Here is a 15347-nt window from a genome sequence, read left to right as displayed (position 1 = left end):
AGAGAACATGGAACTATTGAATCTTTGTCTCTGCATTGCGTGCTTGTGCTTCCCGTTATGGTTTGTTTTCACTTGACACGAATCTCTTGTGCTTGCGTCCCTAGTGAAAACAAGGCTTTGAAAAACTGAATAAGACAGCCGTGGCCCAACTCCTTCAAGCCAGTCATAGTCTCTTTTGTTTAGTTTTTCTGTCGGTTTTGACAACGAGCCAATCATGTTGTAGCTCAAGAGGCCGGCTGCATTTACCAGTGTGGCCTTAATACAAAGGGACCACTACAGTCGCTTATTTGCTGCTTACCACACGAAAAGTGTAAATGATAGTCAAGCTTTTGGTCATACATGTCTCGGTTTTCGCTTTAGCGACTCCAACTTAAGACGAATGCCACTGAAGCATTCACCTCCAACGAAAATGCACGCAATTTTACACCAATCCAAAAGACAAGTACTTTGCCCAGAAATAAACATATATTTTCTTTCCTTAAACCTTTTTTTATAATTTCCTGGGTTCCAGAAGAATTTTTTCCCCGCGTTAAAAAGAGAACGCTGCGTTGCCTTCGATTCACCTAGCGTTGTCTCCAACCAGGATGTCTTGGGCTCTATATTATTTAATCTCCGCGATCTTCTTGGATCTTTGATCTTCTTGTAAGTGATGTTACTACTTGACTGCAACTTCTGCTATGCAAGCTTGCCGTATGCTTAATTCCTGGCAAAACAAGAAAATGATAATATGAGATTACATAAACCGTTCAAGGACATTTAATACCACAATTCTTGGTTTCAACCACGTGACAAGGCGATTCCACCCTCCCCCGACCACAGCCATTCGCTCGCTCCCAAATTGTTGAAGTGCCTATTTTGCAACCCGTTCTCGCCTTTGAATTCGCGATTATCCTGAATAGCCCAATTTCGATATAGTAAAATTCAGTCCTAAACAAAAGGCACCATCTCGAGGTTCTGGGGAATAAACTCATACAAATCCTCATATTTATTCCCCAGAGCCTTGAAATTGGTCTTTTGTTAATTTGCTTTGAATTCACTATTATCGTGAATTGAGAAGACAGAAAGCTTGATATGGATTATGGGAAATGGTAATATTTGTTTGAAAAGACAACCCAAGTGTATGGACATAGGACTCAAACATGGGAATGTTGATTAATCCGTCACCTAACCACTCGACCAGCACACCGCTATATTTTAAACACTATTTGATAACGGTGTATTATCACGCGCCAACAAACAACATTAAACACAACAAGAGGTTGGTTTCCAAACTTCAAGGCAAAGCTAAACATTTTAAAATCAAAGCTTAGGCCTAAACTATTACTCTACTAGCTTAGGCCTAATTACTCTTCAGCAGCGACATTCTATGGTAGACTTAATGTGCCCCTAACCCTTCAAGTTGTTTTTTTTTTGGTAGATTTTCATATCTTTAAAGAAGTCATTTTCGGAATTTTCTATTTAAAATATTGAATTCTGACTTTTTTACGAGTGCTAAAAGTGAAGGCAGTCGCGACTACTTTTTCACCTATCGTTCGCCTTAGTCCCCCACTCGGCCTAATGTGTCCATTTATCGAGCGTGACGTAAGAAAAGGACATCGCGCCAGCTTGAGTTGCAGGAATGTCCTTATCTTACGTCACAGCTAAAAAAGTGTCAAATATCGGTCGCGTCTCATTGGCTCGTTCCTAATGAGCCCACGAGACAATAATTTGTCCAGCGGGGCTTCAGGTAGACGACCAGGCGACCGATTCCGCTGGTACCATAACAATGCTATTAAGTGATAAAGTGTTGTAGTGTCAATCCTTCTAATAAGAACGTTTCTTTCAAGTGTTGAAACTGGTTTGAGCCACCTTAAATAAATGTTTTTTGGGCAAGGCGGAATCGTGATCTTCAGTGGTAAAGCGGAAAGAAGCGGTTCCAATAGAGTAGAAACTCCGGGTTCAAATACAATCCACAGATAATATGATTTTTTATTTCGTTATTTTCTCTGCTATCACAAGTCACGGGACACAGTGTCCAAATCACGATAATAGTGAAATCAAAGCAAATTAACAATTCAGGATAATCGCGAATTCATAGGCGAGAACGTGTTGATATTTTGTCTTTGAAGTTAAAATCGCTTTTCAATGTTAGCTTTAAGATGATTCGTTGTCGTTGAAGTTGACTTACCATTGTTGTTGAATTAGACGTAATTTAAGTGTTGGTTATTGTATGAGCCGTTGAATTTTAGCGAATTTTATTGTTGACCTAGGGAGAAAATGTTGAACTGCAGGTTGGTTGTTGATGTTGGAATTAAGCAATTTTGATTTCTTGCATTTTGCACCATTCCGCCAACCATGAATTAATTGCATTTCTGCACATAAAAATCCAACTTTGACCCTGGCCTATATTCAGTGAATAAGTCTGAAACTTGAGCTTCTTAAGCTACGAGTAGTCCTCAAACCTCGTCTTGTATTAATTAAAACCTTACATAAAATGAAGACTTGATGCGCAAAGTCCTGATACTTACCCAAGCGTCAAGAACTGACGTCACCGAGTACATATCCGGCATGCGCTGAAGTCTAGAAGAAAGTTGCCGCTGAACTCTCTGAAGAAACGGGTTGGCATCTAAATTTAAGACAGAAAAGTAATGTTTATATAAATTCTTGCCGCCAGTGATATTGCGTTTAAAATGTCAGTTGCATTAATTTGCAGAACTGTTAACTCAATAGCTCACTTCCGAGTTCTTTGAGGTGCGTCCTTCAACATCACACCTTTACAAGCTGCGGTCCGATCTCACCCTAGAGAAAGAACTGTGTGAACCGACTCATGATTTTGTGATGTGTGCGGTAAATAAATTCTAAACCATAAACCACAACCATAACTTTGACTAGCTTTGAAAATGGTGTGTACCAGATTTGTTTAGATTTTGATTACAACTTGCAGTTAAAAACCAATTTGGCATTTCATCAACACATGCCTGGAGGCTAATGATGCATTTCTGGAGACCAATAGGGAAGATACCTGTTACCAAACATGCTTTTGTTATTCAAATGTGCCAACCAGAGTAAAAAAGACCCTTTGTTTCGACATCCAATGACGCGCTGGTTGTCAAATTAATGACAATAAGTGACGTCAATGATATCTTCGCTATTATTGGCCTATTTTCTAGTAAACGAATACGTCAAAAATCAACGACTGTACCTGCAACTATTGATAGTGGTAATTGTGTACTGCACCCGTGAGAAAGGTGACATGCTAGTTGCTTAGCAACGGCGCAAGGAGCAACTGAAAGGACAAAGTGAGTCCCATGCATTTGTTCCAAAAAGGCCTTTGCCTTGTTCCTTCGTCCGTTGCCAAGCAACCAACAACTAGACATCATAATGAATGATTTGCCAGTAATCGGAGACTACTTTATGGGCAAAGGATTCTGGGATCGCCAGGGGGCAAACATTGCAAGTCGCTAGAAATAATTGTACAAAAGAAAGTTGTATCTTCGTCAAAAGCATTGATATTGGACAAAGAATTACGCATTTTAGTCGTGATTTTCTGAGACACGGTGGTGACCAATGTTTGTGCGTGAAAATAGGACAAATTGGCCAACTCCCGAAGTTAAGATTCGTTGTAAATTGTATTTGCATTACAATGCAGCATTAACATTTAAATGATGTGGAAATACCTGAAACAAAACGTTTTATTCCCCAAGGGTTTCAATTGGGTACAACATTGAGCTAGCCGATTTGGTCTATTGAAGTTTTTGTGTGATCATAGTGATATAATCTATCGATTAGTTCACTCTTTATTGTGAAAGATTGACTGTGAAAGCACAGACTTCGGTATAAATTTGAAGGGATTGACGAAACAATGCTTTTTTAACATGTAATTACGTGTATCAAGATTGTTCTCCTTTTGTCAGAGCGCGTTAGAACATTGACTTGGCTGCTGTAATTTTACCCCCTCAAGGGAGAGAAATTGTTGTTTGGGGGGATGGAAATTGCTTACCAAGCTACTGCGCTGTGGAGGGATGAAACCAGTGATTGAAAAAACGGGGAAATCCGAAAGTTGTCAAGCAGTTTTATTGAACATCATCCGCAAGTTTTGAAGGCGATACTTTTCTCTCCCATCGAGTTCAGTGGGAACACGTGAAATAAAAACTGGGGGCAACTTTTTGAACATTTTCAACTAAACAAAAAATGGTTCACTTTTAAACCCATCATAGACACTGATTTTTCATCTTTTATGGTGACAAAGAGGGGATTTGAATTTCCAATTATTTTGATGTACTATTATAACTATGCACTAGCAGAGCAGGCCTTAATACTCATTATAACCTTAAACGTATCACGATTTATAGCTCTGTAAACGTATTCAGCACACGTAATGGCCACTGAAAAGGCTTCATTCAGACAATCTCTTCAAACTCTAATTTTGTACTATTTAGAGACCATGCATTACTCGACACAGTTACAATAATAGACATATTCAGTTGGAACACTTATTGAATGGTCCAGAATCATCGTGTTATAAGATCGCAGCTTTTATTATATACGTACCGAGATTTACACTCCAAAAAGGATCGAGATAAAAATAGTCTCTTTGCTATAGAGAAGCCGGCTGATTGGTCATACGATTTTTTTCACTAGTGAAAAACGACGTATCGACGCTCTGATTGGCTATATCGTTATTTTCACTAGTGAAAAATTGTCGTATCAGCCTTTTGATTGGCTAATATGATGTTGAACTTTGGCGCGGGTGGCCTGTGCACAGATTTGTAAACATGGCGGCAGACTGGTGTATGCATGGTTTTCAAAGTTTTTGATCTTTTATTGCTTAGTTTTCTCCACAAAAATACTTCAGAAGATCCTAACAAGTTTTAAAAGTGCTCAAGCGAGGTATGGAAGGTAAAGATTTCTTTTATTTCAAAAATATTTTGCTATTTGGTTAGGACTTTTGTTCACTATCGGTGGTTTGATAGCCTCTCTATTAACACTTTAAATACTTCGTTAACTTTATGATCTCAGTACTTATATAATAAACAAATTACTTCATGATTGGCTCATTTGTACGATTTTTATTACTCACTCGTTGTGAAGGATCGTTAAACTCACTCGTTCGCTTCGCTCACTCGTTCGTTTACGCGATCCTTCACAACTCGTGAATAAAAATCGTACGCACTCACCAACCATGAAGTAACCTATATATACGACATCCCCCTCCCCCCAATTCAATGTTATATGAGCATTTTTCGGTGTAGTAGGGGGCAAACGGGGATGGGTGTTCCAACAAATGTGACGAGTATTGTAGATTTAACAATCGATCTTACGCAAGCCGGAAAGAGTGTTAATCGATAGATTTTATCGCAGTAGTCACACAAAAACGTACAATTTTTACGCACAAACACCTCCAATATCACTGATTTTGACGAAGACACAAATTCTTTTGTACATTTCTTTCTAGTGTCTTGCAATGTTGCCCCCCTGGCGATCCCAGAATACGTAGCGAATAACGTAAGTGACAGATTATTTGCCACTATCAAAAATACCATAGTACTGTTTGTCCCTCCAAAATTTTGCATAAGCATTGTTTCCAGTCTCTGTAGGGACCATTTTAAGTCACAAGAGAAAATAAAAACAACGCTTATGCAAATACTGGAGGGACAAACAACGAGTATTATGGTATTTTTGATACTGGCTAATTAGCAAATCATTCATTATTTGTTTCACAATAATGACAAGTTACCAAATCCCCAACGCAAAGGCTACAGAAGGATATGTACAATTTCCGGCGATATTCTGATTTTGAAACAATCGGAATATGCCCCAAAAGACGCACTCTTTAAAACAAGGTGGATTTCACTTTGATCATACAAATATTGATTTCAAGAAATAAACTGAGGTGTATAGTACAAAAGGACACGAAGTCCCCTTCCCTCTCTCATCCCCACCCCCTACAAAGTATCTTGCACCCCGAAATGAACGTTGAAAAGATCACCCCCGTTGGATAAGCAACTGAAACAGTTGCAAGAAAGCTTGAGAAAATCCAGGCTTGAACGGATTTGAGCCAACGAGCCTACGATTACGCCGGACTTATCGACCAACGGAGCTATCAAGCCAGTTGAGAGCTCGTCCATTCAATGTATCTTACAGATAGTCAGACGTAATTAGCAGGGAGTTCATTTTGATGAGGGAGGAAAACAGGAGTACCCGGAGAAACACCTCGAATGGGGGTTGAGATCGACTGAAACTCAGCCCATAACATGCCAGAGGTGGGAAGCGCAGGTGAGAGCCACAACGAGAGCCTGGCTTCCTTTAGCGTACAAAACGGCGTATTCCCAGATGGTCACTTATCCAGATACTATCCCATCAGACACGAAACAACGGAAACCGGTGTTTTCCTTTGGCTAAGCTCTACACCCTAACCCTAACCCTATCCCTAACATCTCCAATTTTAAAAAAACTTACATAAGTATACAAAAGTTGATTGGCACAAACGCATAGTGATTACCCGAGTCTCAAGGCTTAAGTTCCAAACCCTGAGGTCACTGTACTGCAGTTACACAACACTTACAATTCTGATGCAGTAAATCATAAGTCATCTCTAATCAAATTAATACGGAGCTTAAGGCACGCGGCGTTTTTGAGAAGCGGACAGCAACTTGAAGAGAACATTTCGAATGCCACGACAGTGGTGTCGGCCTCAATTTTATACTTCTCTAATAGGGGAAATATACTTTACAATATAAATGTAGTTGTGTGACGCCGTCCGCGTCTCTACAACGTGGCGTGCTTAAGCTCCCTAATAACCGACGACACGTACTGTAGTTGGCGGTCTTGCACTCTGGACTGGAGAAAGGGTAGTTCTGCGGGACACTGATCTCTATCGGTGGTACTGCTGGCAGATTCAGATCATCTTAAACGATGAACGAAGTACAATCAAACCAAAGTCAGTCATTCTAAAGTTATCTTACGCTCCCAACAAACTGAGGAAAACCGAGGATTATCTGGGGATTTGCACAAGGACAATGGCACAAGCTTAAGGCACAAGCAACTATTTACCTTTACGTATTCAGAGCATCTTCTTGAAGGAGAGAGTAGAGAGATTTCAAACCGCGGATGCGACAAAATGGGGGATGATGTCCGCAACCATCGGAGCACAATAATATGGCATTGTGCGATTCCGCCTCATGCAAAACGCGCCTGTCTATGCGGACACATATAACCACCTGTTTGCCAAAAGTAACTTACTTAATGTTCAATTGTTCCAAGGGCTCTTTTGAAAACCTCCCTGTCCGCACCTCCTATTTTTTTTCGGTTCAAGCTATTTCTAAGATCAGTACAGACTTTTCTTCTAAGCCAGTCATGAGATATGGCTAACACAAATTGAATAAACACTTGTCTTTGTGAGGAATTCTACTTACGTATTGAACAATGAAGCAGTGTGTTACTGTGTACTGGTCCTGTAGTTGCACCTGATTTCACTTGAAAGCGGCTGCGTAATCTAGCAAGTTCTCCTTGCAACACATGTGGTACAGTGCACTTCTTTTCTCTGATATCAGTTAGTTTGATCTTCTTTGCAGGAGGGGGCAATGGCCTGATAAAATCCAATTCAGAATTTAATTAGTCTTTCACCCTTGTTGACCATGGAGTCTCTATTAACCCAGTGGTTAGAGCATCCAACTAGATCACGGAGAGTCAGCGGTTCCAATTCCCATCTGGGACTCGGGTTTTTTCCCGAGTTTCCATTTGATGCAAAAACTTATTTCTATTATTACTCAACTGGTAGTTAGTCTTTCATGGGAAAAAATGACGCCCATTTTTCGTATGTCGGCAAAATCCCAAACGATAAAGGATTCTACTGTTCTCGAAAGTTCCAGCTCTTGCCGAGATTTCAGAAAAGGGAAACATTACAAAACATCCCCCAAGCCCTCACGAGACCATTCCTTCCCTTTTGCACCATGTAAATTCCTAATAGTTTAAGGACTGAGTATATGAAAGGAAAATCTCGATCGTCCAGTACAGAACTGAGAAGATAAACATTCAATTCAGAAAATAACAATGTTTCGGTGCATTGCCACAGACCTGGAGTATTTTCAGTTTAAGCACCGATTTAAAACCGTTAACCTTAAGGAGTACAGTGTACCTCCGTTGAAAGTTAGAAACTTTGAAATTTAGTTTGACTCTGAACGTAAGGTTCGAGTCTCTCAATCTTCTGAAACCTTTCTTTGTTCTCATCTTTAAACTTATTTCCAAGCAAGTAATCAGTTAGTTCCTGTAATTTCACCGCAAAGGAAAAGGAAGGTGGTTTCAGCGGATGTTATCTAATGCTATCCTTTGGGAAACTGCCGGACGCCAACTGATTTATTTCAAAATGGCGCAAGAAGACTGGGCTGATGCAACATGTAGGATGAATAACGAGCCAACACTCTTGTCGACATCTCTAACAATACACATTTCAGTTTCCTTACAACGGGAATGATCACCCACCATCGCCGAGATCGGGGAATTTGTCGAAGAAACAGAAACATTAGTGCGATGTAACTTCGCGTTTACGGCAAACGTCGCACTAAATTTAGATTTTTTCCAAAAACTTCTGATATGTCAACATCTTGTGCGTAAAAACCGTAGACCCGCACTTTCCATGAAGTATTCTCTATTTACATACCAAAAACCAAAAGCTACAAACATACCAGACTAATTTAGCGACAAAATGGTATTTACTTTAATTCTGCAGCTGTACATGTAGTTTGATGTGGCAGCTCGAGTCACCCTGGTCAGAGTTTTTCCCTGTCCTTGTGTGGGCCCATTTCCATTAGTAGGGCTAACATCATCAGTTCCCACGGCCTGCTCCCGTCTGAGCTTGTAGCTCAGTCGGTAGAGTAGCGGTGATCTAACCCGAAGGTCGTGGGTTCAATTCCCACCCTGGTCAGAGTTTTTTTCTGTCCTTGTGTGGGCCCATTTCCATTAGTAGGGCTAACGCTCACATGGTTCATTTGGGGTACAAAACTAGCACTTCACATTACACTCTAATCAGTTAAGTCTGTTCACCATAAAGCAGCCAACTTACAGTATAGGAGGACCCTCCATGGTTTGAAGGAGAGGAGAGAATGTTCTTTGTAGAGTATGACTTAGCATAGGAGACTTAGCACATCTCGATACAGCATCATACAGTGGTTTGCAAATGGCCTGTGGGTGGGTGATAGTGTCAATCGATGTCGTTGGGACTGTAGGTGCTAGGGTGCTTGAGAAAGTACTGCATGTAGTACCTGGCGTCGGAGGAGCTGGCGGCGTGGGTACTGATGGCTGTTAAAATATCAATTTATTGACCATCATTGGATGTGGCTCGGTACCATATTATCGGTGAAGAATTACCTCGATCTAAGAGAGGTTCCTCTAAAGAGGCTAAAGATCGAGGCAGATAACATCCTCTGAAATTTGATTTCAGACTTTGGATTACACCCGCCTTCCTTCCACAACAAAATGTTTTAAATATTTGGACTCCTTTCAATAAAATTCGAAGATGGGAACTTGAGGACAACCTCATGCCCGGATAAATTCTACCAGCCTGGCAGATGTCTACGTTTAGCAAGGCTTACACATCTTTTGATCATTTAACCGCTACCGTACCTTCGTTAAAACAAGCAAAAGGGAAAATTGGACCCTTTGCCGGTCAACTCATACCCAAGTCGACTCGGACCCACTCAATTCATACCCAATTCTAGATCAACCCCTACCCGGTTGTCTGTCGATTTGTACGTAGTTCTCCGAGTAATCATGACAATTTCTACCACCACAGATAGGAGTTTTCTCTATCTAAAAATTACACTCGCCTTGCAATAACTCCAGCCCTCGCTAATGCCTATACCTGCATTGAAAGTAATTCTCAAACTTCCGACTGGTCATTAGTTTTCAAATTCCCATAGCTAGAATCTCTCTCTGCAGGTTTTTAATTAAGGTTCGGGTTATCGTGAGTCGACTGTATTTAACAAACTGAGTTACCGACTTTTCGGATGCACACAAAATCGACAGAATCATCGCGTCTTAGAAAAGAAAAGTCTATTTATTTGCTTAAAAATTATTTCATTCTAACATTGTTGAAAATATGATGCGTATTTATATGGCATTTACATGCAGTGAATTCATAAGAAAGACAGTGCACTATTTGACGGAGTTCAAACCTGGCTTGTGTTTCACGAATACTGACGGAAAAACGTGGACAAGAATACGCTACGCTACTTTAACATCGTTAAAATGCTTATCAACTTATACTAGCGGTAAAGTTGCTTTAGCGACGTGTCTCCATTGCTGAATTCATCTAACGCATTAAAAAGCTTTGACTCCTGCAGGACTGAGGTACACTCTCCGTTGAATCCGTTGTAGTTTTTCTTTCAACACCAGGCGGATCTGCCCACTGAGACAATGAGCTCTCCGACCAAGGTACATGTATTTGACTAAACCACTACTATTTCACCTTACTGAAACATGGCGAAAAGTCATTGGTATGGGTCTAATAGTAGCAGTAGCCTTCGTGGATTGTCGTAAAGCCTTTGATAGTGTCCCCCATCATCAATTTGTGACCATGCACTGGCTTGGGTTGCCCGTATTTGACAGAGAGAAACCAGTATATAGTCGGTAACGAAAGCGCTTCTGATACTACACCAGTATCCGTTGGTATACGACAAGGATCGGTGCTCGGACCAACACTATTCTCTTGTTTACTAACGAACTACCTGAAAGTGTGATATCAGGCTCAGTCTACTTATATGCTGATGACACTGTTTATTGCATCAAACGAATTGCAAATGAAGCGGTAGCTCAGTCAAATGAAGCCTTAAGCGAGTTCTACAATTGGTCTTTATTAAACCGTCTTACTCCCTATTCCGAAAAAAGTGAGGCTATGCCAATTTAATAGTAAAACTCGTGCTATAGGCCCAACGATGGCGATCAGCATGAGCACTGATATCATTGAGTGGGTCAATAAATCTCGATTATTAGGTATGAATGTCGACGACAAACTTACTTGTGTTCCGCACATGCCCGATCTTAAGAAGAGTTTTGCAAAGAAACTTGATCTAATAAGAAGGTCTGGGTTTTCACCAAAAGAAGTCCTCATTAATTTCTATTGTACGGTTATACTGTCATCGATAACTTATGGCCTCATTTTTTGGGGGTCCTGTTTAAATGCGGATCTTGTCGATTATGTGGAAAGACTGCATTGTAGGGCGGCGAGAATAATTTTCAATTTACCTAAGGATATGACATCATCACATGTTCTTGAATATGCCTGTTGGCGTCCGCTTAGTTATCCCTATAAGCTTGTCTTAATAAAGGTTATACATAAAGCATTTCACCATAGACTACCGCAGGAGTTTTCGGACACAATTGCAATCAAGCACGATTTACTAATGGGCTCGCGTTTTGGCACAAACCACGAAAAAACTGCAGAGGCCCGATATTATGGATCGGCAAACATTGACAAAATTGCTGGACATAATTCGCTGATTCAAACGGGTGAAATGCACTCTGTTCAAAGAAAAGATTGTTTTACAAACTTTCTATGATGTGCCGATCGCATTTATTGTACTTTTCTGGAAGGAAAAGGTTTGGTTTTTTTCTCGTAAGCGTCAGCGAGGAATGACTGAATGTTGAGTCACGGCAAATACTGAAAAAATCATATCTTCGGTTCTACTAGACATAATTTGCTGATTCAAACGGTACGATGCTCTCTGTTCAAAGACAAGATTTTTCTTCAAAGTTTCACATTTTTTTATTTTCCTGCAAGGAAAAGTTTTTTTATTTTTTTTTATTTTTTTTTAGCACGCGCCGGTGGGAGGCCATCGTGGAATGAGATGATTTGTAATTACTGTTGTGTGAACGCAAACACCGAAATAACCATAACTTTGGAGTCACCGATTCAAACGGTAAAATACTCCCTCCTCAGGTGACTCTAACCAGTTTCAACACTTTGAAGAGACACTCTCTTAAAAAAGATTAACACTACACACTGTATCACGTAACAGCAATGTTATGGCACCACATGAAACACCGATTATTGCTGAACAAGAAGCGGTCATTACTGTGACATAATACGTTACCTTGGCAACGAGAAAGCCCAGCAAAAACACCCAATATTTTGGCTTTAGTTTCTCATATCTCAAAAGCAACCTCGGTGACCCCCATTTTTCATTGCTGAAAAGTGACCAGGAGGCCAAACTGAAACGTTCTGCAAAGTTTCAAAAATATATGTCCTGCAGAATCAGAGCCTCCTTAAAAATCTCAAATTTAGGGTGGCTCAGAATTCGCTGAACAGAGTTTTTTAAACTTTGCAGAAAGTTTTATCTTGGCTTTCTAATCACTTTCCAGCAATAAAAAATGGGGGTCACTGGGTTTGTTATGAAATATGTGCAACTCAAGACAAAATAAAGGGTGTTATTGCAGGGCTTTCCCGTTGCCATGGTCACTTATTACGTCACAATGGCCGCATCTTGTTCAGCAATAATTGGTGTTTCTCATGGTACTATAACATTGCCAAACCTTCTAATAAGAACGTTACTTGAAAGCTTTAAAACTAGCTCGAGCCATCTTAAAAGACAATTTTCTTCAAACGTTCTAAGATGCGCTGATTACATTTGATTTTTTAGGAAGGAAAAGTATTGTTTTTTAGCACGCGCCGGCGAGATGATTGTAAATGTCGCATCATAGCAAACAATTAAAAAAAAAACATATCTTTGGTTCTACTGGGCATAATTCATTGATTCAAACGGTAAAATAATCTCTCTTCAGAGACAAATTTTCTCTTCAAACTTGCTATGATGCGCTCATCACATTTCTTTGATTTTTCTGCAACGAAAAGTTTTGTTTTTAAACATGCGCCGGCAAGGGGTCACGACAAGTGAACGTTTATTGGAATCTGCCGGCGAACGAAAGCTGCGAAATGTTCTACTGGACTAGAGCAGCTCGTAACCTGGCTTGCTTTTATAACGACACTAGAATCTCTTAAAGTGCCCCTGTGATAAAAAAACCACTTCCTTTTTTCCTTCAGATTTTGAAAGTGTGTTTGCTTAACACCTGACTGGCAAAATTTTGAGCTTTGATTTTTATCCAAAGGCCGTTTACTTTGAGTGTAAGTTTTGGATTTCACGGTCCGCCATTACTCACGTTCAAAACTGACCGATTGGACCTCAGAAGGTTGGATCCAGGGAAAAGTGACGTCAGAGGCTCACTAGCTTAAAATTTCAGCGTGTGAACGCAGCTTATTATATATGCAAAGCGTGAGTTTAAATGTCTGAAAGCCCAAAACCCCCGTGCTGCATATTAATTCTGCGGCGTACACACGTATTGCATTCTTAAACTAGTGAGCCTTTGACGTCATTTTCTTCTCGATCCAGCTCTCTCAAGAACATAATGTTAGTAATGGCGGACCATTAATTAGGAAAATTACAGTTAAAATAAAGAGGTGTCTTTTTGAAATCAAGGCTTAAAACGTGGGTCACTTAGTGTTTTGTTAACATAGTTTTGAAATCCAAAGAAAAATATGAATTGATTTTTTGGTCACAGGGGCACTTTAAACAGAGGCATTTTGATTGGTCATCAATTGTAACAATGGTGGTGGAAATAAACCCACTCTCATATACATGTATATTCATTGTGCTACGTAAATCACAAATGGGGCGCTAACTGCATATTTAAGTCAATTAAGTCAATTGAGAAATATTAAAGCGACCGTATCATCTTTAAGTGAATTTAGTGAGTTGCAATTCATCTGGGTATGCCTACAAATCGACAGAAATTTGCGTACGAATCGAGTGGGAGTTGGGTACCAATCGAGTGGGTACGAGTTACCGGTTCGACTCCTTAAAATGAAAAACACCGCAGCTGACAACTGCACGCCTAATGAAACTTCAAACTGTACACTTCTTTATAGTCAGCTTTCACCCTCACTATATTGAAAAATAACAGGTATAATAAGCACTCACTGGTTTTGTTTTGATAATGTTCTTGAGAACATTTCCACTCCTTTCTAGAGCTTGCAGAGAAACCCTGAAAAATTGCAAGGAGTGTACTTCACGAATACTCATAAAATCAACATGTCTCTTTTCTTCTTTGTAATCGAATCCTGGAAGTGATGGGAAATGACATGTTATTGTTGTCTTTTGCAGCAATTTATCTCAACATTCAAGTTCCTTGACCAACCCTTCACATTTAAGCCCTAACTTCAAGACATGTAAAATTAGTTCAAGGCATTGTATTTTATATCGAAGTTGTCATAACATACAAATAAAATAAGTTCATGGTATGTGGATGACTCATTGGCAAATGTTCCAAGAAAGCAGTGCTTTTTAACCATCCTTCAACAAAATTATTCTTGAGAAAACATATTGTCTCACACACACACAAGTACAAATTTTGTCACTTGACCATGTCAATAAAGAACGGTTCCACTACTGGATGCTTTACAAGTCTTGACACATTATACTTAGGCTTCTATTTTGATTATTAATTTTCGACAGCTTCTTCACAAACCTGTTTGACTGGTTCGTCAAAATATCATGTAGATGTTTCAGCTTACGCAGCTCCCTGTTGTTATGTTCTGAAACAAAAAATTAGGTAATTTTACCTTGAGTAAAATGGGATGGATAATGGGATAAGTTGGATGGGTTTCCTTTTTCTTAAAAGAAACGGCAGGTAGGTAAAGTCTGCTACGAGCCTAGAAGGTCCATCAGGCCGGCGCTTATCTCCGGTTTCTGTAGCATGAAGCAACTAGGAGTATTTCTACTCCCCCCTGAATGGGATGCCGGTCCATCGCAGGGTTACCCGCAGCATTAGATTCGACGGGATCCATTTTTATTTCATAGGTACTGAGATTTATCCACGAAAATCACAGTGAATAAAATTCGTACTGATTCTAAATGTTGCCAATCAGGAACACGAACGACAAAATTTCACTGTGAAGAAATATCGTTCGTCCAATCAGAAACGCGAACAACGAAATTTCACTAGTGATGAATGAACGTATAGAATGGAACGTCATCCGACAGCCGTTGCACAAAAACCGTGCGCCTTCAAAAATAGCCGAGGGATGGTTTGCTTCTGTTTGCTCAGTTGAGGAATTTCTTTTAGATCAAGAACACAGAAATACCGCTCAAAAAACCGAACGAGATCTACGATTGCCTGAACGAAGTTTGAAAACGAAGGTCGAACACAGGAAAATGGAAGTTATTCCAGTGGTTGAGCTGAATGAATACTGAATACATCAACCAATTTATCATCTCCGTCCGCACTAAAGACGGCAATGAATACGAGCCGAAATTCCTTCGAAGTTTAGTGGCTAGATTGGAACGACAACTGAAGAAAAAGGGCTATTCCGCAAGCAT

The 15347-nt window shown here is 40.0% G+C and overlaps 1 protein-coding gene across 2 annotated transcripts in view; it reads right to left on the bottom strand.

Moving 5' to 3' along the window:
• Positions 1-446: 446 nt before the first annotated feature.
• Positions 447-15347, bottom strand: part of LOC138045794 (mediator of RNA polymerase II transcription subunit 15-like) — a 30809-nt gene continuing 15908 nt past the window's right edge. For both annotated transcript variants that reach the window (XM_068892418.1, XM_068892419.1), the window contains 7 exons: positions 14497-14563; positions 13950-14013; positions 9041-9276; positions 7395-7567; positions 6794-6886; positions 2508-2605; positions 447-703 (listed from right to left, as the gene is read on the bottom strand). In XM_068892418.1, coding sequence (XP_068748519.1) covers positions 656-703; positions 2508-2605; positions 6794-6886; positions 7395-7567; positions 9041-9276; positions 13950-14013; positions 14497-14563 — 779 coding nt within the window. In that variant the 3' untranslated portion in view covers positions 447-655. The remainder of the gene's footprint in view (positions 704-2507; positions 2606-6793; positions 6887-7394; positions 7568-9040; positions 9277-13949; positions 14014-14496; positions 14564-15347) is intronic.

This window comes from Montipora capricornis, chromosome 4 (assembly GCF_036669925.1).
Source record: "Montipora capricornis isolate CH-2021 chromosome 4, ASM3666992v2, whole genome shotgun sequence".
In the NCBI taxonomy this organism is placed as follows: Eukaryota; Metazoa; Cnidaria; class Anthozoa; order Scleractinia; family Acroporidae; genus Montipora; species Montipora capricornis.
The sequence above is the reverse complement of the archived record's forward strand: the minus strand, read 5'-3'. Positions and strand labels throughout refer to the sequence as shown.